The sequence below is a fragment of the Rhododendron vialii genome, chromosome 13a, assembly GCF_030253575.1.
Source record: "Rhododendron vialii isolate Sample 1 chromosome 13a, ASM3025357v1".
Classification (NCBI taxonomy): Eukaryota; Viridiplantae; Streptophyta; class Magnoliopsida; order Ericales; family Ericaceae; genus Rhododendron; species Rhododendron vialii.
Genome location: NC_080569.1, coordinates 9,341,073 through 9,368,879, shown reverse-complemented (window position 1 = coordinate 9,368,879; position 27,807 = coordinate 9,341,073). Strand labels below are relative to the sequence as shown.

Below are 27,807 nucleotides of genomic sequence, written 5' to 3'. Positions count from 1 at the left end.
GATTTTTTATTTTCTTTGCAGGGTACTCACAAAAGTAGCTCAGCAACATTGTTTCCTTGCATAGGATGAAGCGTAAGGTTAGTTTTATGGGCACCAACTCTTTGTCCACTTATTCTGTCCTTTATCGCATTATACATATAAGTACATAATTGGTATTGGATGTTCTAGGATAAATGATAAGTTGATAACATGAAGAAAAAAAAATCCGATGTGGTGCAGCAAAGCATTCTTCATAAAGCTACCAATTTTATTGTCATTGGCTGTCTTTAATTTAATGTCGTTTCTTTTTTAGCAATGTGAACTGCCATTGCTAATATGTTGGGTTGGAGTTTGTTTGTTTAAGCATCACATATTGTTTAGGTTTGAGAAAAAAGAAGTTAGCTCATAGCAAAATGCGGTGCATCGAATTGCAGGTGATGCATGTAGCTTTAATTTGTTTGGGAAGCGTTTCCTAGGTGATCGAATATTTTATGGATCAATCCGTGATTGTACTATTTCATCTGTTTTCCTTTCGAGGCTTTTGCCTCTTTACGTCACTTAACTTTTATTTCTCTAACTTCGCCAAATTAAGGAGGGAAAAAACTTGCATATGGGAATTGTGTGTGTAGGCTTTCTTCTAATTGTATGCTTTGTATTCATTTTATTGTCATCACTCATCTTTCAAAACTGTATTGATGCTATTATTTTAAATCCTTCATGTTATTGAAAACGAAGTCCTGAAAGCTCATACATGAAAACAAAAGGTTGATGCTCCATTGTTCTTAAAATGGTTCTCTCTTCTCCCTGTAGAGTTTAGTAGTATATGCTCAGTGAGGATTGGATGTTGTTAAGTATTTCATTAGTTCCCAATCAAAATCACTCGGCGTAAATTAGAGTGTTTGGAATTATGCGAGGCTTCATGCAAAATTATTTTTGCTTCTTTGCTGTGTCATTGCCTACAACTAGATGGTGAAAGTGTTATGTGAGAAAGTTATCTTCGTTTGTTTTTGCTAGTAAGATTTTGCGATTACTACTCTTTTCTCAAACGAGTATGTGTTGGTCTGGTGGGATTGCTACCAGCAATAAGTAAACAACTACTCTCCATAAGGTGTACCTTTCTTGTCTAACTACGAATTATAATCCACATATTATTCTAGGAAGTACCGAGTGTAGAACTGTAGAACTAAACTGTTAGAAAAGAAACGGATATCTAATCATCTGTCAATTGCTGCATCATGTGGTTGTTATAGGTTTGTAATCTGATTCTTTTATTCCGAGTATATAATATCTTGCACATCATTCATGCTTGTAAGCTAGCTCAAATCAGGAGAAAAAAGAGTGAAGCCGTACGTAAGATTACAAGCTAAATTTGTTGCACAAGGCGGTGGTTGACAAGTACGAAATTCCAACAAAATATTACCACGTAGAAGCTTGAAAACAAAATATGCATATGTACATATGTACGTAGTTTAGGAAGTAGCCTGAGTTTTGTCTTGTGTGCATCTTCTTAGGCCTTGTTGCCGAAGTTTACTACTTGTGGTGGAAGAAGAAGAGAATTAAACACCAGCAGCAGAGGGATTTAACTCTGTTCTATGCAAACCATATCAAACAGATCCCCCATCTGTTTTGCTGGAAATAACCTGGTTCCAAAACTCAAGCAGTCCCCATTTCAATGATAAACCCAGATGCCAACAGTGGCCCTGAACCAGAGTTTGAGTCGGGCCAGCTGAGGATTTGCTGCAACGCAAAGGCTTTGGTGAAGAAGGTGTGGAAGCAGAGCTGACTAGGCTGCACAACCTGTGTAAATTGTGTTGGCCACCTAGGTTTCTTTTTCACAATCAATGGAGAAACAAAGCAAGATTTGGAGTCCATTGATGGGAGATCAAGAAAAGGGTCTAGAACTAGAAGCCTCAGTGGTTTTCTTGTTTCAATTGAGACCCCTGTTCTTACCCCTTTGGCCCCACCAACATTGAAGGGGAATTTCCCATTTGCGTCTTGTATTGGATTCAATCCTCTATTCGAATCTTTTTCAGAGGCAGAGATTAAGGAGGTGATCTTCGCCTCATCCCAAATTCAGGATCTTGAGGGATGGTGAAGAGAAACTGATGAGAAAATTGATGGAAGAAGCAGAAAAAAGGGCGTTAAATCATTATGGATCTGTTCAAGATCCTGTGGCGAAGGCTAATCCCAATTTCTGTTAATGTCTATTTTTTAACAATAATGATCGGCTTGAATCATTTTTGTGAGTCTAATTTAGAAGTCACTAAATTTACATAGAGGAAATTAAATAGGCATCCTAAATAGAAGACTTATTTAAGTGCTCATCCGTAGGAGTTTGAATACTTATGTTCACATCCTCAAAATGTATTCTTGGCCCATTATACCCCTAGTGTGTGTGTGTCTATATATATATATATATAGCTATTTATTTATAAATATTTTATACCCATTATTGAGTGTTTGGCTCCTATGAATTCTAAAAAATATTTCAAGAATAATGAGCGATTTAAATAATCTTGTAAGATCCAAAATGGGCCCTCCAAAAAATAAAATATCAGAGTGTTTTGCAACTCTAGATTATTGATTTATTGATTTTTTGTGGCTTGAATCATCTTTGTGAGATCTGAAATGGGCTCCCAAAAATCAAAATATCATTAATCTAAAATTACAGTGTTTGGCTACTCTAGATTAATGATTTATTAATTTTTTTGCAACAGTTTAAATCATTTTTGTGGGATCCAAAATGAACTCCAAAAAAATTAAAATTTCATTAATCAAAAATCAGAGTGTTGGATATAATAACGATTTAAACTGCTCATTATTCTTCAAACTATTGATTCATAAAAAAATTACAACAACTCAATTCCATATTGACAAGAATTATGAATGCGTGTTGGACGAGCAGGGTCCAGCCTCCAGCGTCCCCTAAACTTCTCAGGCTGTAAACTTCCCGCCAAAAACTGTCAAGTCGGAAAGCTGTCGGCCTATCACTGATTCAGGGCTTCTTGAGTGTTGAAATGAAGGGTCAGTTTTTGGGGTTCGGATCCGGTCCAGTTTTTGGGGATGAGTAGTTGTGCGTACTTTACTCGTCTTCTGTAAAGCCCACTCCTCTTTCTCTCTCTCTCTCTGGCGACACCCAGACCCACGCATCAACTCCTCACGATCAAAGTCCACCAAGACGGAGACAACCCAAATCTGCAGGTAATCGGATTCTTGGTCTTCCGAACTCTCTGTTCTAGCTTATTCTAGGTTTTTTTTTTCCATGTATTTTAAATAATTCTCCAGTTTTTTTCACAGGCCAAATGAAACGGTCCTAACATTTTGGTATGTTCGAGCAGGGCCGGCCCTACACTTTTCGGGCCCTAGGCCGGCTCAGATTTTGGAGCACTTTATAATTTTGTTGTAATTTTCTTAAGAGGTATTACATACAGGAATTTTGAAAATAATTGTACAATCTTTTTTCCGATTTATGAAAGGGGACAATTTTAAACAATGATTTGCTGTGTTTTTTGATTTAATTTATCATGGTGGAAAAATATAAACCCATCACATGAAATATATCTGACAAAGAGGTTGTCATTTCTGTTATTTAACTAAAAATTACTGATTAAATGGGTAATAAAAAAATGATTAAAAATATTGCGGATCAAAAAAAAAAAAAAAAACTAAATCAAATATCTATTGTACTTTCAAATAAATAACATACTTACTGACAAAAAGTATTGTTTGAAAGCTCCAAAAAAAATATAATTGTTCTTGGCAACGAAAAGAATTTTTTGAAAGCTCAAAAAATTAATTTTCTTGATGTAATTCAAGTTAACAGTAGGACAAAGGGAAACTTTTGTAGAGTTAGAAGGAAAAATAATTAAGGTTTGAAATAAAAAAAAATAATATCACGCGAGAGAAATCAATTCACATTCACAAGAAAAAAAAGGTTTGGGCGAAATTTTAAAATGCACGTATGGAGGTTTGAACCATGGACCTCAAACACTTAATGATAAAAGAATTGCTACTAGACCATTCAGATTGTGCTGTACAAATCTCACTAACTATATTTATATATACAAACTTAATCCTAAAAAGGTCTCCCATTTTCGACCTTTTTTTGGAGGCCCAAGGCCCGGGCCTCTTGGGCCTTGCCCAAGGGCCGGCCTATTGTTCAAGTATTTTCTTTTTTACAATTTTCTTGCAACTTCCCAATGGTTTGAAAACCTAATGCTTTTATCTTTTATCTTATTTACTCTGATTTACCACATTTTGTATTTTGTATCCCTTCTCACTGGAACAAGTTCTGCTTGCAGTTTTTCTTATGTTGTTTTTAGCAATATGAACTGTCATAATTTACCCCAAAAAAAAAAAAAAATGAACTGTCAAAATTCGATAGTGCAACATAAAGTGGGGATTTTAGCAGTTTATATTTTTTGGCATTAAGAGTTGTCATTGAAGGCTTCAAATTCGGATTTTTGCTTGAACCGTTTTAGAGAACGGGAAAAGCTACTCCTATTATTACCTAAATGTGAGTTTTGGTATGTGGTCTTTATTTGCTACATTTACTTAGACTAGTAGTATCTTACAAAACAACTTGTGCATTTGATGGACAATCGCCGTGAGAAACTTTTTCTTTTTTACGGGTGCCATGATCCATTTCTAAAGTTCATTTTTTTTCCCAGGGAACTCACAAAAGTAGCTCATTGCATAATATGAAACGAAAGGTTAGTCTTGGCACAGGCCACCCCTGATTTTGATTAGTGTTAATTTATGCTTATGGATTAGGCATTTATCTGTATTCAAACAACTTGGTTTTTCGCTCAACTGATGAAAAATCAAAGATGTAAATGTAGAGTGTTCGAATCATAAAAAAATATCTAACGGCTTTCAATTAAGGACCAAGGGAGGGTTGAATCAAACCTCTGCTTGTTTTTAATAAAAAATGAAGATCGGTGTTGCACTCACTTTACACTTAACTTTTCTCTCTATACATATTTTTATAACAAAATATGACAATACAAGTAGACTTCCATTAAAGCAGAGCTACCCCCAAATTAAAATCCTAGTTCCACCACTAGACTCATGGGCACCAACTCTTTGTCCACTGACTTCGTCCTTTATCGCATTATACATAATTGGTGTAGGAAGTTCCTACGATAAATGGTAAACATGAAAATAAAACTATAAGTAACCTAGTGAGTGCTTTCTAAGAATGGCTTGGAAGAAGGAAATGAAATAAGAACAACCACGCTGGTCGTACTAGATCGACTTTCATGTTGAAGCCTGAAGTAAGACCTAGCATGAAAGATCCATTTCAGGGAAGTACGATGTACTATGTGGTGCAGCAAGGCATTCTTCGTAAAGCCACTCATTTTATTGCCATTAGCTGTCTTTAATTTAATGTAATTTCCCTATCAGCAATATGACCTGCCATTGCTCATTGGTTGGGTTGGAATTTGTTTGTTTAAGCATCACATGTTGCATGTGTTGGAGAAAAAAACTTGTTAGCTCATAGCAAAATGTGGTGTATCGAAATGCTGGGGATACTTATAGTTCTAATTTGTTAAGTAAGCATTTGCTTGGTGATTGAAAGTTTTATGCACCAATCATGATTGTAAAATTTAATTTGTTTTCCTTTTGCCTCTTTTTGTCACTTGATTTTTATGACTCTAACGTTGTCAACTCAAGGAGGAAAAAAACTTGCATATAGGGATTGTGTGTGTAGGATTTCTTTCAATTGTTTTGTATGCTTTGTATTCATTTTCTTATCATCAATGAAGCACACAGGGTTAGTGGTATTTTCGGAATTGTGTCAATGCTATTATTTTAACTCCTTGCAGTTGTAATCGAATAGAAGTCTTGAAGGAGCATACGTGAAAATAAGTATAGGAGCTCAACCAAAAGATTGATGCTCTATTATTCTTAAATTGCTTAGTGTTTAGTAGTATATTCTCCTTGAGGATTGGATGTTGTTTAAGTATTCATTTGTTCATAATCAAAATCTTGAAACTATGTGAAAGCTAAAATTGAAACTATGTGAAGCTTATTTTAGTGGATTGATTTGGGAGCAATAATATTATGCTGTTTTGCTTGTCCACAAAAGAAGGAACCCACCAAGTTAATTTTCCAGTAGGTATGTATTTTTTCCACCTTTTAATCCCCTTTAAGTTGCTGAAATGGGATTTGACCAACATCAACCTTAATTTCAAGCATCATCGTTTGGCCCAAATGAGTTGTTCGTGGTCGGTATGTACTAGATTCACCTGTATTGAAATTGCCCGGATCGTTATCGGTTCACTTGCTGGTTGGATTTTGTTTGAAGTGCCTTAAGGCACGGGTCATGCCCTAGTTTAAGATAAAATGGAAGATATACTGACTTATTCTCTTCCCCATGCATATACCAATGCATGACATCGACTAGTTAGAAACACACACAAATAAGATTAAAAATAAGATTTATATTGTATATTTTTTTATTTTAGTAAGCCTATTATTTTTAAGCTTAAAAATTATAAATAAATATTTACTGTAGTATTTTTCAAGGAAGGAAAGTGGAACACCACCAGTCAACCACCCATCCCATCCCGAAAAAACTACCCACCCACTGACTCCCCATATATTAAAAGCATGAGCACATAATAGGCGGATATATCTTCTATTCGGCAGATATGTCTTCTATTCACCAGCAGTTGGGTATATATTTAGTAGATGTGGCAAATGGGTGGGTTTGGACGGGTTGAATGAATTGCGGGTCAAAGACCGGTTAAATAGTAAACGGGTTGAAACGGGTCGGGTCGAATATGAGTCAACAAGCCCAAACCCGACTCGACCCGTTCCCCCCCCCCCACCCCCCCTCGCTTCTCCTCCGTCCCTGTTTTCCCTTCCTTCTTTTCTTTCTTTATTGTCTTTCTCCGATATGGGTTGAAACATGTTCACAAATAGGCAAAACCCATCCCACCAGAAGTCTTTTTCTATATCCTTTAACAGAAAATCTTATTTGCAGATTGTTCCATAAAGAAGGTTTTACGGAGGCCAATCGCATTGGTCAAAAGTGTTGTTGGACGGTTTATATTGAAAATCAATTATAATCGATAACAATTAATTAAGATCGATCATAATTGAAAACGAATCTCAACAAATTTAAGAGAAGCTGCCGTGTAAATAACAGGGTGGAAATCCCCGAAAAGTTTCTTCTGACAACTGTTCTTTAGAAAAGAGCAAATCATGAACTCTCTCTCTCTCTCCCCCTCTTATCCCACTCTCTCTCTTTTGTCCCACTAACTCTCTCTCTTCCACCCCTTTTTCCTCTTCCCCATGGGTTTGGTTGTTAGGGTTTTGCGAGGAGAGAGAGGACAAGAACAAGGTTGTGAGCCGGGAGGGATGCGATGACTGCTGGAGCCTTCATAAGCTCGTTTAATTTACGGTAGTTGCCATTGCTCGCTTGTCTATGTTTCGTTGAATTGTAGGGGCAGAATTGTCCAATTACGTAGGATAGGATTTATAATTTGTCTGTTTTAGCTTAATTACTAGGTAAGACCGAAGCTAGGGAAATCTACGGTTGTTTTAGGATTAAAAAAAACGGAATTTTTAGCTTAACAATAGTGAAAGAATCTTTTAATTTCAACCCATATTAAACTCATTTTCAACCCATTTGAATTCATGTAAATATGAGAGTTGAGATGGGTTCAACCTATATCAATCCATTATATAATATGGGTGAATTAGTTGGGTTATAAGTGGCCGAATTTGGATGGATTAAAAAATATAGATTGAGATTGCCATCTATAATATTTAGACATCCAGATACTACTCTTTAAATTGACACTCTATTTCCGTTTGACCAAAAAAACAAAAAACCGCTCTCTGAAAATCAACAATTGCCATCAGGAAAGAAAATAAAGTAACAGAATCAAATTGCAACCAGAGAGGGAGAGAAGAGAGAGAAAGGGGAAGATTGAGGGAGACCACTTGCAATTGACCAAAAGAGAAAGAAAAGAAAGATAAATGTTGTCAGAAAAGTAACTCTTTTTGTATTTTTGTCATTTTTTAAATTTTTTGCCATTTGTTTGTTTCAACTCTGGTTACTTATTGATTCGTTTAAATGATAAGATCAGAAAAAATAAAAAATTATGATTGAAATTCATAAATTTTCAAATATAGATAAAAAGACTTTTTTTTTTTAAAAAACATTATGTTTAGATCAATTTTTTTTTTACTTTTTCGATTTTCTTCAACGAGACAAATCAATAAATTATAAAAATTTGACACAAAATTAATAAATATAAAAAAAATAAATAATAAAAAAGAGTCCTTTTTACTTAGGCTGTTGATTTGCCACTTTTTTTTTTGTTAACGTCATTCCATTGCAAAAATATCTTTATAGAGAAATGATGTTAACACAAAAAGTAGTGAGAAAATTATTTGAAAAAATAACGGCCCATGATGTATTTTTTTGATAATTAATATCTTCCAAAGACATGCTAAAAATAATTATTTATATTAAAAATGTCCTTAACGGATATTAATTATTAAAACATTTCCTTCTCGACGTTTTCCAAATTATTTCCCTTTACTTACTCCTTAAGCAAAACCACCCATACCCGGTAGTACTTCTCTCGGCCCACGAGCCCCTCCCTTATAAATGTATCCTCTGTACTAATAAAACTTTCCACTCCTGACTCTCTCTCTCTCTCTCTCTCTGTGTCTCTCCGATCATCACCGCTTCTTCTTCTCCAAGGTAAGTCCCATACTTCCATATCTCCCTCTAATGCTCTTTACAAGTTTACTTGCAACTTTCTAAGCGTGTTAACTCTCTCTCTCTTAACCACCGTTGCTTTTTTTATTTTGATCGGCAACCACCGTTGCTTCCTATCGCCATCCACCGCCGATCGCTGGTCACCGAAATCTCAGTTTAGGGCTGGGTTCATTTCAAACTTAGGGGTTATGTTAAAATTTGGTTTTTGTTTCTGTACTGCAATGCATTAGAGGAGCACAAACTTATCTGTTCCCAAATAAATGAGAGTGACTATCAAAAGTCTCTCTCTCTCTCTCTCTCTCTCTCTCTCTCTCTGTGCCTCCCCTGTAGAAAGGAACCCAAACTTTGGAAAAGTGTTTTTGTTTGGGTGGCCTTAAAAGTAAAGGATGCAGTTTTTTTTTTTTACTTATTGCCCCATGTGGAAGACGATATGAAACATCTGTTAAATAGTTGGAGAATTTCTTGTTGTCCTATTTTGAATAGTTAACAATCCAGTTTAGCGGTATTATCATGGAAGTGGGCGGACTCAACTCTTTCAGTCCTTAATTTACCAGTACAACCCTGTTTTCCATATGATGTACCCTGCTTTTTTTTTTTTATGGAATTAAGGTTCTATTTTGATTGGATTCTTTTCATTTTGAGTTTTATACCCTTAAATACCTTCACATTGGTCAATAAAATGTCGAATTAGATTCTGGTCGCGGCGGCCACGTGGTAGTGAATTAATGGGTCAAGGGTGTGCATAATCCACCAATTTACTAAAACTTCATCTGGGTATTTGCAATCTTAGAAAATTACAATTTATCGTTAAACATGGTGTGAAAACTGAGAATGAGAGGCTCTAGAAGCAACCCTACAAGTTTTTCATGGAGTAACTGTTTATGTATCAGGGAGGGCCGATTTGTGTATCACCGACCATTGCTTTGTTCATTTTACAGAGAATTTGAGTATAACTATAAGAAAGCACATGAATTAGCCCTTTGTTTTTAAGAAAATTACTGGATAGTAAAAACTTGCATATAGGGATGTGTAGGCTTTCTTTCAATTGTTTTGTCTGCTTTGTATTCATTTTCTCTTCATCAGTGAAGCATATAGGGATTAGTGGTACTATTAGAATAGCATCGGTGCTACTGCTATTTTAACTCCTTCGCAGTTGTTGTGGAATAGAAGTCCTGAAGGCTCATACATCAAAACAAGTAGTATATTACCCCAACCAAAAGATTGATGCTCCGTTTATTCTTAAAATGCTTCTCTTCAAGCATCATCGCTTGGCCCAATTCAGTTGTTTGCGGTCGGTACTAATTGGACTCACCTATATTGAATATTGGCTGGATTTTTATTGGTTCACTTTACGGCTAGATTTTTTTTGAAGTGCCTTTAGGCACGGGCCATGCACTGGTTTAAGATAAGGAGAAGAGAAAGAATAGATGTATAGTGACTAATTCTGTTCCCCATGCATGTATGCCAATGTATAATGACATCAAGTGGCGGGGATTAAACACGCACAATTTTCTCAAAAGCCCACGGTTAGAGAATTCTCGAAATAATGTCTTCCTTTGAAATGTTGTCCTATTCCACCCTTCATCCTACAGTACTATACCCGCTAGATAAATGTCAAGTGCAACTATTTCCTCCCTGTCTTGTTCTAGTATTTGTTGAATTGGTTTATGTTATTTTGTGATTTTTCTTCTTAGTTTTCCGAGTAAAAAATGTTTGCAAAAGGAGAAGGGCCTACGATTGGGATCGATCTTGGAACGACTTACTCATGTGTAGGGGTTTGGCAGCACAATCGTATTGAGATTATCGCCAATGATCAAGGAAATAGGACGACGCCATCTTATGTTGCATTCACCGATACACACCGTTTGATTGGTGATGGTGCGAAGAATCAAGTCGCTGTGAACCCTATCAACACTGTTTTCGGTATGTTCTAACCTCTAAAATTCAAGCTATTTTAATCCAATTACGTGCATATTCTTTTGCACATTTCATGCCTCCCTACAACGGTTAACACTTTTGGGGACACAACTTTGACACAATTTTGGAGTCCATAACAACCGTGCTTAATATTTTGTCTTTGAAACATTAATTTCTTGTAGTGCCTTCTCTTGTATGGTGTTATTTCTTAATTAATCTGCGCCAAACAGAGCCTTCAAAAAAATGATTGATATTTTTTTTACAAATTCTTAAGTTACTAAAAATATAGAAATTTTTATTATGGAAATAGATGGAGCAATTTTACTCTCACCTTACTAATGGATAATTTGGACTAACTTTATGTTTTGGCCTTTTTGTTCGCCATTTCTAAATTTCTGTTAAAGTCACGTTAATTTTTTTTTGAATTGATCGTTTGTCGTGATATATTTTACTACTACATACTAGGGGGCCCTATTTTTAGGCCAAAACTGGGGGCAATGGCAGATTCAAAAATATCATAAAGTGGGGGGCCGGGGCAACATATTTGTCCAACAGTTTTGTCTACATTTTCACACTTTTCTTTTTTTAGTAGTTTTCTCTTCCTTCCACATACCTTTTCACATTAGCTTTCATGAAGGTATCATTTTGATTAAAAAAAAACATTCACCCTAAGTATATGACGAAGTTATCCTCAACTACTGATAATTTATCCTAACTTATGTACAAAAAATGAACAAAAAACCTTAAGTTATTTATCAAAGAAGGCTAAAAAGGCCCTCCTTTAACAATCTAAGCGTCCATTTGGAACTAAGTAAAAGAAAGGAAAATGGTTAAGAAGGAAGTGTGATGAAAATATAAAGAAAAATATACTGTGCTCAAAACTTAGTTTCTTATTTTCCTCCCACTTTCTTTCTAAACCAAACAAGGGGAGGGAAGATTTATTACTTTACCTTTCAGTTCCTTTCTTTTCTATATGTTCCAAACAAACCCTAAAGATGCAATTTAAAATAGTACCTAATCCAAGATCACAAACACCTAATTGACATTTCATAAATTAAAATAGAAACAAATCAAGAGCCCTAATACTCTTACATAGAAAAAATAACTTGTTGGCCTATCCATAATTTTAAAAATAGTTCAAATTAAACTTATACTACAAAAAATTTATCACACACAAACACAAGATTTTTTCTCATTTGGGAGCATAAATCAATTCCAAGTTCTCCATTTGTGGGACAAAAAAAAAAACCCGCTTCTCTTTGTCCTAATTTTATGGGACCATACCACACCACACCACACCACAATTTCTCTCTCTTGATTTTCCCCCTCTTTTTAATGAATATGATTGGTTTTTATTTGTAGTTTCATGTAAAAATATGAAATGGCGTATACAATTGAGGGCTGTTGTCAAAGAAATGATGTCCATTGTTCAACTTGAGAAGACAATATAATATTATAATGTACATTTTTCAACTTGAGAAGTCACTATTGGCCTCCTGTATTAGAAATTCTGGTTCCATCCCTGGCAGTGGCCCATTTTTTCTTATCCTTGACCTCCCATCACCCCCCAACCCCCCCTTTACATGCGGTTGGGGTGACAATACCTCTATTCTTTCCCCTCAATCTGCAAAGATGCAAAGCTCTAGATGAGAAAAGTCTAAAAAGTAAAAAATTATGACCAGAAGCAAAAAAAAAAAAAAAGGGTTCACTAAAGATGATTATTTATTTTTTTGAAATAGCCATCTTTTTTTTCATTTGTTATTATCTTTAGCCCCGTCTTATATGGACTTTTTTCTATCGCCCTGGTTTTACTAAAGAGTATCTAGATCGCTTGATTTTGAAAATTGTAGAAGTATGAAGGTCCTCACAGCTCTACCAATGTCCTGATAATTACACAAATGTGATGCTTAATTTTCTGAGTTAATTTGTAGCTAATTGATATGCAATTTGAGAAGACATCATTTATTCATTCTCCTTCGATTATCATAGTTACTTAATTTGTCTTTCCTTTATCTCAATTTAGCCTATCTCTTGAGAAATTTTTGATCATCATTGTTAGCTGCATTTTGGATGTATTCCACCAATATCGCAAATTGGATTTGTCTTGTAGGTGAAACCCTGGATGGAATTTGTAGTCCGAAGTTGGGACCAATCTGAATTGGCCATTTACTGTTCCAACCATTTGTTATATATTGCATAACATTACTTTCTACTTGTCACCTATCACCTAATAAAATTAGTAAAACTGTTCTACAAAAATCAGATCAATTCGAAAAGCTCCGTAATACTTTTTTTTTTCAATTTAGGGAAGGCAATAAATTCATTCGTAGTTGACAAAGACTTTGATTCTCGGTTAATTTGAAAAAAATGAGCCCTCTTCTTTTTGGGTTAAATATACTTACTTTTTTTTACCTATTATAACACCCTACTAAATTAGGAGCAGCTTTAAATAAATTTTGGAGGTTCAGAGCTCAAAACTTACTTGCCTTGCCTAGTTGCCTCAGATGGCACTTCCTACATGCCTACATCACTACTGCTTGTTTGTAGCAAGGGAATGTGATTCCTTTTGAAACGGCGTCTAAACTTGTGGGCATATATTCAAACAAAACCATTTCATGCTTTGTAGCATCCATTTTCTACATTGTTATACCCTCTTAGATCTTTAACACATATCTCCCTCTAGTTTCTCATTGGTTGTTGATATTTTGTTTTTCCAGATGCTAAGCGTCTAATCGGAAGAAGATACAGCGACACCACTGTTCAGAGTGACATGAAGCTATGACCATTTAAGGTCACACCTGGTGTAGATGACAAACCCATGATAGGAATAACATACAAGTCTGAAGAGAAACAATTCTCCGCCGAAGAAATCTCTTCAATGGTCCTTGTAAAAATGAAAGAAATTGCAGAGAATTACCTTGGCACCACCATAAAAAACGCTGTCGTCACTGTTCCCGCCTACTTCAACGATTCTCAGAGACAAGCAACCAAAGACGCCGGAGTCATCGCTGGTCTTAACGTCATGCGGATAATCAATGAGCCAACTGCTGCCGCCATCGCTTATGGTCTTGACAACAAAGCCAGTAGCACCAGTGAGAAAAAAGTGCTCATATTTGATCTCGGGGGTGGAACATTCGACGTCTCTCTATTAACCATCGAAGGGGGTAAAATTGAGGTTATAGCTACGGGTGGGGATACACATTTGGGGGGTGAGGACTTTGATAATAGACTGGTGAACCATTTCGTTCAGGAATTCAAGAGGAAGCTTAAAAAGGATATTAGCGGGAACCCTAGAGCTTTAAGGAGGTTGAGGACTTCTTGTGAAAGAGCAAAGAGGACTCTTTCCTCAACACCTGAAACTACGATTGAGGTCGATGCGTTATACGAGGGGATTGATTTTTGCGCGACAATTACTCAGGCCAGGTTCGAGGAGCTGAACATCGAGCTGTTTAGGAAGTGTATGGAGCCAGTGGAGGAGTGTTTGAGGGATGCAAAAATTGACAAGAGCAATGTCGACGAACTCGTTCTTGTTGGTGGATCCACTAGGATTCCCAAAGTCCAGCAACTGTTGCGGGATTTCTTCAATGGGAAGGAGCTTTGCAAAAGCATTAACCCTGATGAGGCTGTGGCTTATGGTGCCACAGTTCAGGCCGCTATTTTGAGTGGTGAGTGGGATGAGAAGCTTCTGGATTTAGTACTGCTGTTGGATGTCACTCCACTTTCCTTTGGTTTGGGAAAGCTTGGTGAGGTTGTGGTGGTTTTCATTCCGCGAAACACGAAAATTCCGGTGAAGAAAGAGCAAAGTTATTGGACTACGACCGTAGATAACCAATCCTCTGTTTTATTTAAAGTCTATGAGGGGGAAAAAACCCGAACCACAGACAACAACTTGTTGGGCGAATTCACATTGACTGGAATAACTCTGGCTCCTAGGGGTGTCCCGCAATTCAAAGTCTGTTTTGATATCGATGCTAATGGTATTCTCACTGTGTCTGCAGAGGACCAAACTACCGGACGAAAGAACATGGTCACGATCACGAACGCTAAGGGTAGGTTGTCAAAGGAGGAGATTGAGAAAATGGTGAAGGAGGCTGAGAAGTACAAGTGGGAAGACAAGGAGCGCAGGAAGAAAGTGGAGGCCAAGAACGCGTTGGAGACTTATGCCTATGACATGAGGAACACCATTAGGGATGAGAAGAAAGGAGCAAAGATTCCTCCAGCTGACAAGAAGAGGATTGAAGCTGCGTTTGAGCAGGTGATTCACTGGTTGGATGAGAACCAGCTAGCGGTGATGGAGGAGTTTGAGTATAAGAAGAAGGAATTGGAGGGAATTTGCAACCCTATAATTGCGAAGATGTACTAGGGTGCTGGTGGTGGTATGGGTGGAGGAATGGATGAGGATTGTCATTTTGGTGGTGGAAGCGGTGCTAGACCAAAGATTGAGTAAGTTGATTATGATGTTCCTGTCTTTAGTTTTTGGATTTCAGTAATTCCTCCGTGTCCTCTGCAAACTATGCACATGTAGTACCTTTTGGGTATTTTCTCTCTGGTATTTTTTTTGTTTTGGATTTTTGGTTTTGCTTCATGCAAAACTATTTTCTGGTCTTTACTATGTCATGGCCTGCAACTAGATGGTGAAAGAGGTGTTTGAAAGTGCTATCTTCATTGTTTTGGCCTGTAAAATTTTGGGATTACTGTTCGTCAGCGAGTCTTTGTTGGTTCTTTGGTGGGATTTGCTATGAACAATAAGTAAACAAGTACTGAGATAGAAAAGAGAGAAGTTAACAACTACTCTACATAAGTGTTTTTTTTTTTCTTTTTGGCTAACAACGAATTATAGTACTCCAACGGAACCGTTAGAAATGGATACATAATCCTTCGGTCAATTGACGCATCTTGCTATTCGATTCTTGCGGGATTGGCAATTGTGGGGGCTGAAAGAATCCTTGAACCTCTTCTTGTTTTGCTATTGTACGGTGAAAGGGTTGAACGGTGAACTGGATACTTGAAAATCGAAGGGGGGTGTACCTCCAGAAAGACGCTCCGACGAGCAAGTTAGTAAGAGCATGAGAGGTGAGGAAAATATGCTTTTCGTGAAGTTTGTAAGAATAAGAAAGATTAGATCACTTACCTTGTGGTAGCACCTCTTATTTATAAGCAATGCTTTGAGTGTTGGTCAAGTAGATGATGTCACATTCGGCTACAAGTAGAAAGCTTCTAGGTCATGTCACTTTCGGCCATATGTTGAAAACTTCTAGATTCGGCAATAAGTAGAAAGTTTCTAGATGACCCTTTGATTCCCACTTACAAGTAAGGGTGAGCATGGTCCGGATTGATTCGGTTTTATGGTAAATTAAGAACCAAATCAATATCTACAGATTATGAATTTAGAGAACCAAATCAACCCACAAAAGGCATAGAACCAAACCAAACAAAACCATTAAAATACGGATCGATTTTGGTTTTAAACCACGGTTTGCTTTGAACTAAGCTATCATTTTCAATCAACTAATTAATAGTAGAATACGAACAATTGCCTCAAGTCTTAAACTAAGAAAATGAAATACCGATAAGCCACTACCAACTACGTACTAAATATCTTAAGATAGTTTAACCAAATGAAATGTCAAAGATAATTTAAAAAACTATTGAATTGAAATGAGGTAGCAAAAGGGCAGTAACAGTAGTATGGTATCAACCAATTTGTGATAATCACTCCACAATATGATTATTAAGATTAATAATCATAGGAAATTAGGAATGAGTTGTGAGATATAAAAGTTTAGTCTAAATTATCTTGGCAGAAAAGTAAAACTAAATAATGCGGTGGATTTAATAGGATCAAAATATTAAATTATATATATATATATATATATATATATATACACACACACACACACACACACACGTATTATGTATTATACAGTTCGGATCTGTTTGAAAACAAAACCGTAATCGTGAATCCACAAACTAAACCATATAACGCGGTTTTAAATTTTTTTAAACCATGACCAAATCATACTACTAAAAAACTGAATCAAACATTTCGGTTTGGATTGGTTTGGACTGGATTATTGGTTTGAAAGATTTTTTGCTCACCTCTACTTGCAAGCACTATTCCTGAGATCTTTTCCCGAATGATAACATACTTTCCGAACGAGCTAAGGTCTTACTGAGCGATCATAGACCTCTCGATCAAAAGCTCATGTTACTGAATTACTGAAGGGTATGCCGAGCGATCATCCTGTGAAGACGTTAGAAAAAGTACCCTCGGCGGAACTGTTGGGGGTCGGATATCATTCGGCCGAATAATGGAGTGCCTTCCCGTGACGAGTAATGACGTTACAGACAAATTGAGAGCCCTTGGGGATGACGTGTCCAGAACATGTGCTAGTTTTGACCCTGATCTCTTTGGCCTTTCTGATCGCGGTTATTTCGGCCCACTACAGTAATCCAATTAATTCTATATCAAAAAAACTAAGAGCATGGACAATTCGCAGGGACAAACGCGTTTGGCCCCATTTGGATCCCGAAAAAATCTAAAAAAATATCCATAAAATTTTGAATATTATTTTCTGGGGCCCTGTAAAAAACCAGCTCCAGTGGATATCGGTAAGTATTACTTTTGGATAAGTAGAGGCGAATTGACAGTTTCGCCCCTATTTATCCAAAGTAATACTTACCGATATCCACTGGAGCTGATTTTTTACAGGGCCCCATAAAATAATATTCAAAAATTTATGAATATTTTTTTAGATTTTTTCGAGATCCAAATGGGGCCAAACGCGTTTGTCCCTGCGAACTGTCCCTGCGGACTGTCCCTGCTCGTAGCAGGACTGATTCTATATTCCGATATTTGGTATTCCGTGAAACAAACAGGTGTTGTAACTTGAAGCCTGTAGGCATTGATGGCTATCTACGTACAAACTACCATGTCCTAAATGGTGAATTAATGATTATTCCCCCCAAAAAAGCTTTTCTTTCTTGTTAAATGTCGTACCGCTTTTCCACCATTTCTCCTACAACCAATCAGTGGTAGAAATGGTTTCAATTAAAATTTTTATGACATTTGATATTGCACCCGCAAGTCTATTTTTAAAACGGTCGAAGAAAGTGACATTGTATAATCAAATTTATGGGGTATTCTGGACCCAACACTAAACAACAATGATGTGATCTTAGTTGTACGTCATTCATGCTTTCCAAGTCCACACAAAAAGGAGAAAGAGAGAACCCAGATGTAATACTACCGCTGTACAAACTGAATTGTATTCACCAGGAGTTGGGTTTATATTAGACACCCAGATACTACTCTTTAAATTGACACTCTCTAGATCAGCAATTGTCATCATGAGAGAAAATAAAGTAACAGAATCACACTTTCAACATATAGCAAAATGTGGTACATCGAATTGCTGGTGAGTGGTGATGGATATAGCTTTAATTTGTTTGGGAAGCATTTCCTTTGGTGATCCAATCTTTTATGGAGCAATTCGTGATTGTACTATTTCATTTGTTTTCTTTTTGTGGCTTTTGCCTCATTTTGCCATTTGACTTTTATAACATTGCCTTTTTTTCCTTTTTCTTTTTCAATCTTTAAAGGGTACTTTAATTGATACGAAAATCTTACTCTGAGAACGGGCAGCCACCCCCATGGAGGGAGGAAAACAATCACAAAGGAGGTTAGACTCATATAAGAACATTCAAAACCTCATACAGATAAGACTCGTCTACAACCTCAAAAAGCCAACAAGACGACGTAGAAAACCTACTACAACAACACCCACAAGGGGTAAGAAAGTCCCATGCAAGGGAGAAAGACCCACACAAACACCAACAAAAAACAACAAACAATAACGAAACCAAAACCTAAAGGTAACAACAGATCCACACACCTAAATCCAACCGCCCTGACCATTGATCACAACGGAAAATTCCTAAACCTAACGTCTGTCTTTTTTGGTTACTTTCTCTCTTTTCTCAACCATCTTACCAGTCGCCCCTCTCTCTCTAAATAGAACTCGATTTGTGGCTATAATTCTAAATTAGCTTTGTTTATCTTGCATTTCTCATAATTGCAAATTAATTGGAATTTATTTTTTTCACACTTCAAAATTTTAACTCATAACTGTAGATACATGTCTTTCTGTTTATAAAGAATAGGACCAACGCTAGTGTGCATTGAATACAGAGTTTGGAGAAAAATTCAACTATCTCTTTCATCAACTTCTTGTGCCCGTTCAATACATGATGTCGAAAAAAATACCAATTTAATTTATTTTTCCTGTTCATCAAACGGACACGATGCTAGTTAAAAAATTGTGATTTCCAAGCATACTTTGCAGGCATATAGGATGGTTTTGGCAAGAAGTTAAGTAACTTATTTTCTTGTCTTTATTCAATTTTTTTTTTGCATTTGTTTGTTTTGCGTCAAACTTTTGTGACTTATTAATTCATCTTTACGAGAGAAATCGGAAAAATAAAAAAAAATTACAATCGAAACTCATAAATTTTAAAATATAGACAAAAAGACTTATTTGTCTTTTTAAAAAAATTATGTTTCGATTAATTTTTTTTACTTTTTCAATTTATCTCAATGAGACGAATCAATAAGTGACAAAAGTTTGATGCAAAGGTAACAAATTTGAATAAAAAAAAAAGGTCCTTTTTTTAGGAACACAAACATATCATATATATAAGAAAGCAAAGTACAAAAGGATGCTACTGGTCCGAAAATACAAAAAAAAAACAAAAACAAAAAAAAACTGTTAACAAAATACAAAAAACAAAAAGCCATCTGGAACCAAAACACTGAAGTCAGACCCAACGATCACACTCGTAAAGGTGGGTGGAGTGGCCAAGTGGAGAGGCTAAGTATGGATAGAACAACTCTCGAGATAGACCTGCCTCACTAACTTGAGCTCATTCCCACCCAGGCTAAAAGACCAAATCCATTGACTAATGCCGCCAATGTCGTTGCTGAGCTGGTTTTACTAGTCTTTTATTTTTTTTTATCCGCACTGGTTTTACTTAGCAGTGGTGCTACAGTTCTGACGACCAAGGGATCCCGATCGGATCCCAACTGGACGGCTGACGGCTGTTTCGAGCTGTCTAAAAATTCTAAAAAAAAAAATGAGTGAACCCACGCAATTGCCTAGGTGAGTTCACTCTACCTCTCCCTAGTCAGCAATTGTCTAGGTGAATTTGGTAGGTGAAATTATCTTTTTGCCCTCTTTAAAAAAAAATCCACTCGAGAATCAACGGCATCCGATATATATAAATGCACGATCCAAACACTCTATAGTTTTGTATATATATGCCTAGAGGGACGTCGGGATCCCTTGGTCGGAACCGTAGACTTTCTGTTTACTTAGTCATTAAGCAAAACCACCCATAGTAGTAGTACTACTCCTCCCGGCCCCCAGGCCCCGGCCTCCCTCATAAATGTATCCTTCTGTACTAAAATCTTTCCCACTCTTTACTCTCTCAATCTCTCTCTCTCCGATCACAACAGCTTCTTCTTCTCAAGGTAAGTCCCATACTTCCATATCTCCATCTAATGCTCTTTACAAGTTTACTTACAACTTTCTAATCGTGTTACCTCTCTCTCTCTCTCTCTCTTAACCATCGTTTGTTTTTGGATCGTCAACCACCGTTGCTTCCTATTGCCATCCACCGCCGATCGCTGCCGTTATCACCGAAATCTCAGTTTAGGGGTTTTTATGGCTGGGTTCATTTCAAACTTAGGGGTTATGTTAAAATGTGGTTTATGTTTCTGTACTGCAATGCATTAGAGGAGCACAAACTTGTCTGTTCCCAAATAAATGTGGTTTATTTCAAACTTGTCTGTTCCCAAATATTTATAGCGAATTTGAGTATAAATATAAGAAAGCACATGAATTAGCCCATTGTTTTTAAGAAAATTACTGGATAATAAAAACTTGCATATAGGGATTCTGTGTGTGTAGGCTTTCTTTCAATTGTTTTGTCTGCTTTGTATTCATTTTCTTATCATTTATGAAGCATAGATTAGTTGTATTTTCAAAACTTTATTGATGCTATTATTATTTTAAGTCATAAAGGCTCATACATGAAAATAAGTAGGGCAAAGTACGGATTACCTGCTGATAAAAAAAAAAAAGTACGGATTACCTCCCTATGGTTTAACTATTTGATAGATGACCTCCTTGAGTTTCACTAATGATCAATTCGCCTTCCTACGGTTTTGGAGTAAAGTGCTACCGTCACATTTTCCATCTAAATTGATGGAAGGTGTAAAGCACATGCCTATTGTGAGACTAGGAATGAAAAAAAAAAACTAAGTATATTTTGGTGTAAGATAACTGCACTACCCTTATCCATCATCTTCTCCAACACTATCCTCCCAATAAACACTATCTTCTCTGGTCTCTGCCCCCATTGTATAGATCTGGAACTTTATTTGCCCATTTCTCTCTTTATCAAAATAGAATTAAAAGTATGCTCTTCGGATCTTTTCTCAATAATCAGGTCTCGGGGATGGTGTTAGCAGGTATATTTCTTTCCCTCTTGATATGTATATATTTCTCTCTCTCTCTCTCTCTCTCTCTCTCTCTCTCTCTCTCTCTTCCCCCCATATTACCTTGTTTTTGCCAAGAAAGAAACCAGCGGCAGTCATGGTTGTCCACAGCGTGCCGTCGTCCCTCTCTTCCTCCCCTTTTCTCTCCCTCTCTTTCCCCTCTTTCTCTCTATTTTCCCTTTCTTTCCCGTGCAAAAACCGCAGCGCGGTGGATATTTCAGTTGCACTTTGCTGCTGTTTTGGGGGGCAGCTACTGCTGCGTTTTGCTACTGTTTTTCTGCTGCTAATGGCTCAATTGTGCGCCTCTCTCTCCTCTCTCCGCTCATTAAGTTTCAAGCCTCAATGTGTTTAGAAATTCCTAGTTTTGGAATCTGTCCCAAACTTGTGGATTTTTCTTACGCATCTAATCAATAATTGAAATTGGTGGGTTTCAATTGGGGTGCGTGTGAATATTTGGAAGACCTAAATACAGAAAACTGCAAATGAATTAGGCTAACATGATTGAACAAAAGAGTATTTGAATTTTTGTGTGTGTGTCAATTTTACTTTCTTATGCAAGAAGGAGATACAAAGAGAAGACATATAGAGAAGTAACTTATCCCAAAAAAGTACAAGGGTACGAGTGTCATTTAGCATTTTCTATTAACGGAGTTAGAGTCGCACTTTACTCTGAAACTATAGGGAGGCGAATTGGTCATTAGTAAAACTCAGGGAGGACATCTGTCATATGGCCAAATCATAGACAGGTAATCCATACGTTGCCCTTAATTTAAAGTCATTTCAATTTTAGCAATATGACCTTCCATTGTTTATTTGTTGGGTTGGAATATTTATTATTATTTTTTTTAAGCATCCATATTGGACTCTTTGGAGAGAAAAACATGTTAACTCATTTGTTTTCCTTTTGCCTCTTTTTGTCACTTGATTTTTATTTCTCTAACGATCGCCAAATTATGGAGGGAAAAAAACTTGCATATGGGGATTGCGTGTGAAAAGTGTAGGCTTTCTTTCGATTGTTTTGTCTGCTTTGTATCGTTTTCTCTTCATCAGTGAAGCATATAGGGATTAGTGGTACTTTTTAGAATTGCATCGGTGCTGCTGCTATTTTAACGCCTTCGCAGTTGTTGTGGAATAGAAGTCCCGAAGGCTCATACATTAAAACAAGTAATATGTTACCCCAACCAAAAGATTGATGCTCCGTTTATTCTTAAAATGCTTCTCTTCAAGCATCATCGCTTCGCCCAATTCAGTTGTTCTTTGTCGGTACTAATTGGACTCACCTATATTGAATATTGGCTGGATTTTATTGGTTACTGTACGACTGGATTTTCTTTAGAGTGCCTTTAGGCATGGGTCATGCACTAGTTTAAGAGAGAAAGAATAGATGTATAGTGACTAATTATGTTCCCCATGCATATATGCCAATGTATAATGACATCAAGTGGCGGGAATTAAACACACACAATTTTCTCAGAAGCCCACGGTTTGAGCATTCTTGAAATAACGTCTTCCTTTGAAATGTTGTCCTATTCCACCCTTCATTCTACAGTACTATACCCGCTAGATAAATGTCAAGTGCAACTATTTCCTCCGTCTTGTTCTATTATTTGTTGAATCGGTTTATGTTATTCTGTGATTCTTCTTTTTAGTTTTCCGAGAAAAAAATGGCTGCAAAAGGAGAAGGGCCGGCGATTGGGATCGATCTCGGAACGACTTACTCATGCGTGGGTGTTTGGCAGCACGATCGTGTTGAGATTATCGCAAATGATCAAGGAAACAGGACGACGCCATCTTATGTTGCATTCACTGATACGCACCGTTTGATCGGCGATGGTGCGAAGAATCAAGTTGCCGTAAACCCTATCAACACTGTTTTCGGTATGTTCTAAGCTCGAAAAGTCAAGCTGTTTTTATTCAATTACGTGCATATTCTTTTGTTGCTTCTTTTGCATGCTTCATGACTTCCTACAACAGTTAAAACTTTTGGGGACACAACTTTGACACAATTTTGGAGTCCATAACAACCGTGCTTAATATTTTGTCTTTGAAACATTAATATCTTGTAGTGCTCTCTTGTATGGTGGTGTTATTTTTCATTGATCTGTGTCAAACAAAGCCTTCAAGTGCTTTAATGGCCGCTACATCTTAATTATGCATGTTATTTTGCAGGGGCAGAAATATTGAGGGCCTCTCAAAAAAATGATTGATATTTCTTTACAATTTTATAAGTTACTCAAAAAATATAGAAATTTTTACTATGGAAATAGATGGAGCAATTTTACCCCCACTTTACTAATAGATAATTTGGGTTAACTTTTGTTTTAGCATTTTTGTTCGTCATTTCTAAATTTCTATTAGATTCGCATTAAATTTTTTTGATTAATCATTCGTCTCGACATATTTTACTACTAAAGATTTGGGGCCTCTATTTTTGGGCCAAAGTTTGAGGCAGTGGCGGATTCAGAAATATCACATAGTGGGGACACATATTTCTCGAACAATTTTGTCTACATTTTCACACTTTCTTTTTTTAGCAATATTCCCTTCCTTCTCCTTCCACATGTTTCTCCACATACCTTTTCACATTAGCTTTCATGAAGATATCATTTCGATTAAAAATAAAAACATTCACCGTAAGTCCCTAAGCATGTGACGAAGTTATCCTCTCTCTTTTTGGATCCGATAGACGAATTTATCCTCGACTACTGATAATTCACCCTAATTTATGTGTAAAAAAAAAAAACAAAAAACCTTAAATTATTTATCAAAGAAGGTTAAAAAGGCCCTCCTTTATCCGTCTAAGCATCTATCTGGAACTTGGAAAAAGAAAAGAAAAGAAAGAAAAGTGGTTAAGAAGAAAGTGTGATGAAAATATAAAGTAAAATATACTGTGCTCAAAACTTAGTTTCTTATTTTCCTTCCACTTTCTTTCCTAACCAAACAAGGGGAGGGAAAATTTATTACTCTTCCTTTCATTTCTTTTCTTTTCCATATGTTCCAAACAAATCCTAAAGATGCAATTTAAAATAGTACCTAATCCAAGATCATAAACACCAAATTGACATTTCAAAAATTAAAATAGAAACAAATCAAGAGCCCTAATACTCTTGTGTGTAAAAAATAACTTGTCAGCTTCTCCATAATTTCAAAAAGAGTTGAAACCTTAGACTAAAAAAAGTTTATCACATACAAACACAAGATCTTTTCTTATTTGGGAACACAAATAAACTCCATGTTCTCCATCGGTGGGACCAAAAAAAATTGCTTCTCTGTCCTAATTTATGGGACTATTCCATACCATACCATACCATACCATACCTCTCTCTCTCTCTTCCCTCTTTTTAATGAATAAGATTGGTTTTTATTCATAGATTCATGTAAAAATATGGAAATGGCGTATACAATTGAGGGGTATTTCAAAGAAATATACATTGTTCAACTTGAGAAGACAATATATTGTACATTTCTCAACTTGAGAAGTCACTATTGGCCTCCTGCAGTGGCCCATTTTTCTTATCCTCAACCTCTCATCCCCCCCTCTCCTCTCTATGTGCGCCTGAGGTGACAATACCGCTCTTTTCTTTCCCCTTAATGTGTAGAGATGCAGAGCTCTCGATGAGAAAAGTCAAAAAAAGGTTCACGAAAGACCTTTTTTTGTTGTTGTTGAAATAGCCATCTTTTTTTTTAATCTTTAGCTCCGTCTTATATGGACCATATACGACTTTTTTCTATCCTTTTGGTTTTACTAAAGAGTATCTAGATCGCTTGATTTTGAAAATTGTAGAAGTATGAAAGTCCTCACAGCTCTACTAATGTCCTGATAATTACACAAATGTGATGCTTAATGTAGAAGACAATTCATTATTCATTCTCCTTCAATTATCATAGTTACTTCATTCGTCTTTCCGTTATCTCAATTTAGCCAATCTCTTGAGAAATTTTTGATCATCATTGTTAACTGCATTTTGGATGTATTCCACCAATATTGCAAATTGGATAGTCTTTTAGGTAAAAACCCTGGATGGAATTTTTAGTCCGAAGTTGGACCAATTTGAATCCTCCATTTACTTTGTTTAAATTTACTTTTCCAACCATTTGTTATATATTGCATAAGATTACTTTCTAAATGTCACCTATCACCTAATAAAAAGTACTGCTCCACAAAAATCCGATCAATTTGAAAAGCTCCTTAATATTTTTTTTTTTTCAATTTAGGGAAGGCAATAAATTCATTCATAGTTGACAAAGACTTTGATTCTCGGTTAATTTGAAAAAAATGAGCCCTCTTCGTTTTGGGTTAAATAGTCTTACTTTTTTACCTATTATATCACCATATTAAATTAGGAGCAGCCCCTAATTTAATATGGTTCAGAGCTCAAACCTTACTTGCCTTGCCTAGTTGCCTCATATGGCACTTCCTACATCACTACTGTTTGTTTGTAGCAATGGAATGTGATTCCTTTTGAAACAGCGTCCAAACTAGCGGCATAGATTTAAACAATACCATTTCATGTTTTGTAGCGTCCATTTTCTATATTGTTATACCCTTGTAGGTATTTAAAACATATCTCTAGTTTCTCATTGGGTCTTGAAATTTTGGTTTATGCAGATGCTAAGCGTCTAATCGGAAGAAGATACTGCGACACCCTTGTTCAGAGTGACATGAAGCTATGGCCATTCAAGGTCACACCTGGTCCAGACGACAAACCCATGATAGGATTAACATACAAGAAAAAAGAAAAACAATTCGCCGCAGAAGAAATCTCTTCAATGGTCCTCGTAAAAATGAAAGAAATTGCAGAGGATTACCTTGGCACCACCATAAAAAACGCTGTCGTCACTGTTCCTGCCTACTTCAACGATTCTCAGAGACGAGCCACCAAAGACGCCGGTGTCATCGCCGGTCTCAACATCATGCGGATAATCAATGAGCCAACTGCGGCCGCCATCGCTTATGGTCTCGACAACAAAGCCAGTAGCACCGGTGAGAAAAAAGTGCTCATATTCGATCTCGGGGGTGGAACATTCGACGTTTCTCTATTATCCATCGAAGAGGGTAAAATTGAGGTTATAGCTACGGGTGGGGATACACATTTGGGGGGTGAGGACTTTGATAATAGAATGGTGAACCATTTCGTTCAGGAATTCAAGAGGAAGCTTAAAAAGGATATTAGTGGGAACCCTAGAGCTTTAAGGAGGTTGAGGACTTGTTGTGAAAGAGCAAAGAGGACTCTTTCCTCGACACCTGAAACTACGATCGAGATCGATGCATTATACGAGGGGATTGATTTTTGCGCAACGGTTACTCGGGCCAAGTTCGAGGAGCTGAACATCGAGTTGTTTAGGAAATGTATGGAGCCAGTGGAGGATTGTTTGAGGGATGCAAAAATAGACAAGAGCAATGTCGACGAACTCATTCTTGTTGGTGGATCAACTAGGATTCCCAAAGTCCGGCAACTGTTGCAGGATTTCTTCAATGGGAAGGAGCTTTGCAAAAGCATTAACCCTGATGAGGCTGTGGCTTATGGTGCTACAGTTCAAGCCGCGATTTTGAGTGGTGAGCGAAATGAGAAGGTTCGGGATTTAGTACTGCTGTTAGATGTCACTCCGCTGTCCCTTGGTTTGGAAGAGGTTGGTGGGGTTATGGCTGTTTTCATTCCGAGAAACACTAAAATTCCGGTGAAGAAAGAGCAAAGTGATTGGACTACTGTCAGAGATAACCAAACCTCTGTTTGTTGTAAAGTCTATGAGGGGGAAAGAACCCGAACCACAGACAACAACTTGCTTGGCGAATTCACATTGACTGGAATTCCTCCGGCTCCTAGGGGTGTCCCGAAATTCAAAATCTGTTTTGATATTGATGCTAATGGTATTGTCAATGTGTCTGAAGAGGACCAAACTACCGGACAAAAGATGATGGTCACGATCACAAACGCTAAGGGTAGGTTGTCAGAGGAGGAGATTGAGAAAATGGTGCAGGAGGCTGAGAAGTACAAGTTGGAAGACAAGGAGCACAAGAAGAAAGTGGAGGCCAAGAACGCGTTGGAGACTTACGCTTATGACATGAGGAACACTATTAGGGATGAGAAGAAAGGAGCTAAGATTCCTCTGGCTGACAAGAAGAAAATTGAAGCTGCATTTGAGCAGGTGATTCACTGGTTGGATGAGAACCAGCTAGCGGTGACGGAGGAGTTTGAGTATAAGAAGAAGGAATTGGAGGGAATTTGCAACCCTATAATTGCGAAGATGTACTAGGGTGCTGGTGGTGGTATGGGTGGAGGAATGGATGAGGATTGTCATTTTGGTGGTGGAAGCGGTGCTAGACAAGATTGAGTAAGTTGATTATGATGTTCCAATCTTTAGTTTTTGGGTTTCAGTTATTCCTCCGTGTCCTCTGCAAACAATGTACATTTAGTACCTTTTGGGTATTTTCTCTTTAGTATTTTTTTTGTTTTGGATTTTTGGTTTTGCTTCATGCAAACTATTTTCTGGTCTTTACTATGTCATGGCCTGCAACTAGATGGTGAAAGTGTTATCTTCGTTGTTTTGGCCTGTAAAATTTTGGGATTACTGTTCTTCTTCAACGAGTCTTTGTTGGTTCTTTGGTGGG

At 36.9% G+C, this 27,807-nt stretch overlaps 1 protein-coding gene and 1 pseudogene across 1 annotated transcript; both read left to right on the top strand.

The window, feature by feature from the left end:
* LOC131314755 (heat shock cognate 70 kDa protein-like) lies at positions 1-27,807 on the top strand. Its single transcript, XM_058343601.1, has 3 exons — positions 1-77; positions 22,847-23,075; positions 25,807-27,807. The coding sequence occupies exons 1-3, from the start codon at positions 66-68 to the stop codon at positions 27,450-27,452; spliced, it is 1,887 nt and encodes a 628-aa protein (XP_058199584.1). The 5' UTR covers positions 1-65; the 3' UTR covers positions 27,453-27,807.
* LOC131314754 (heat shock cognate 70 kDa protein 2-like) lies at positions 46-15,298 on the top strand (annotated as a pseudogene).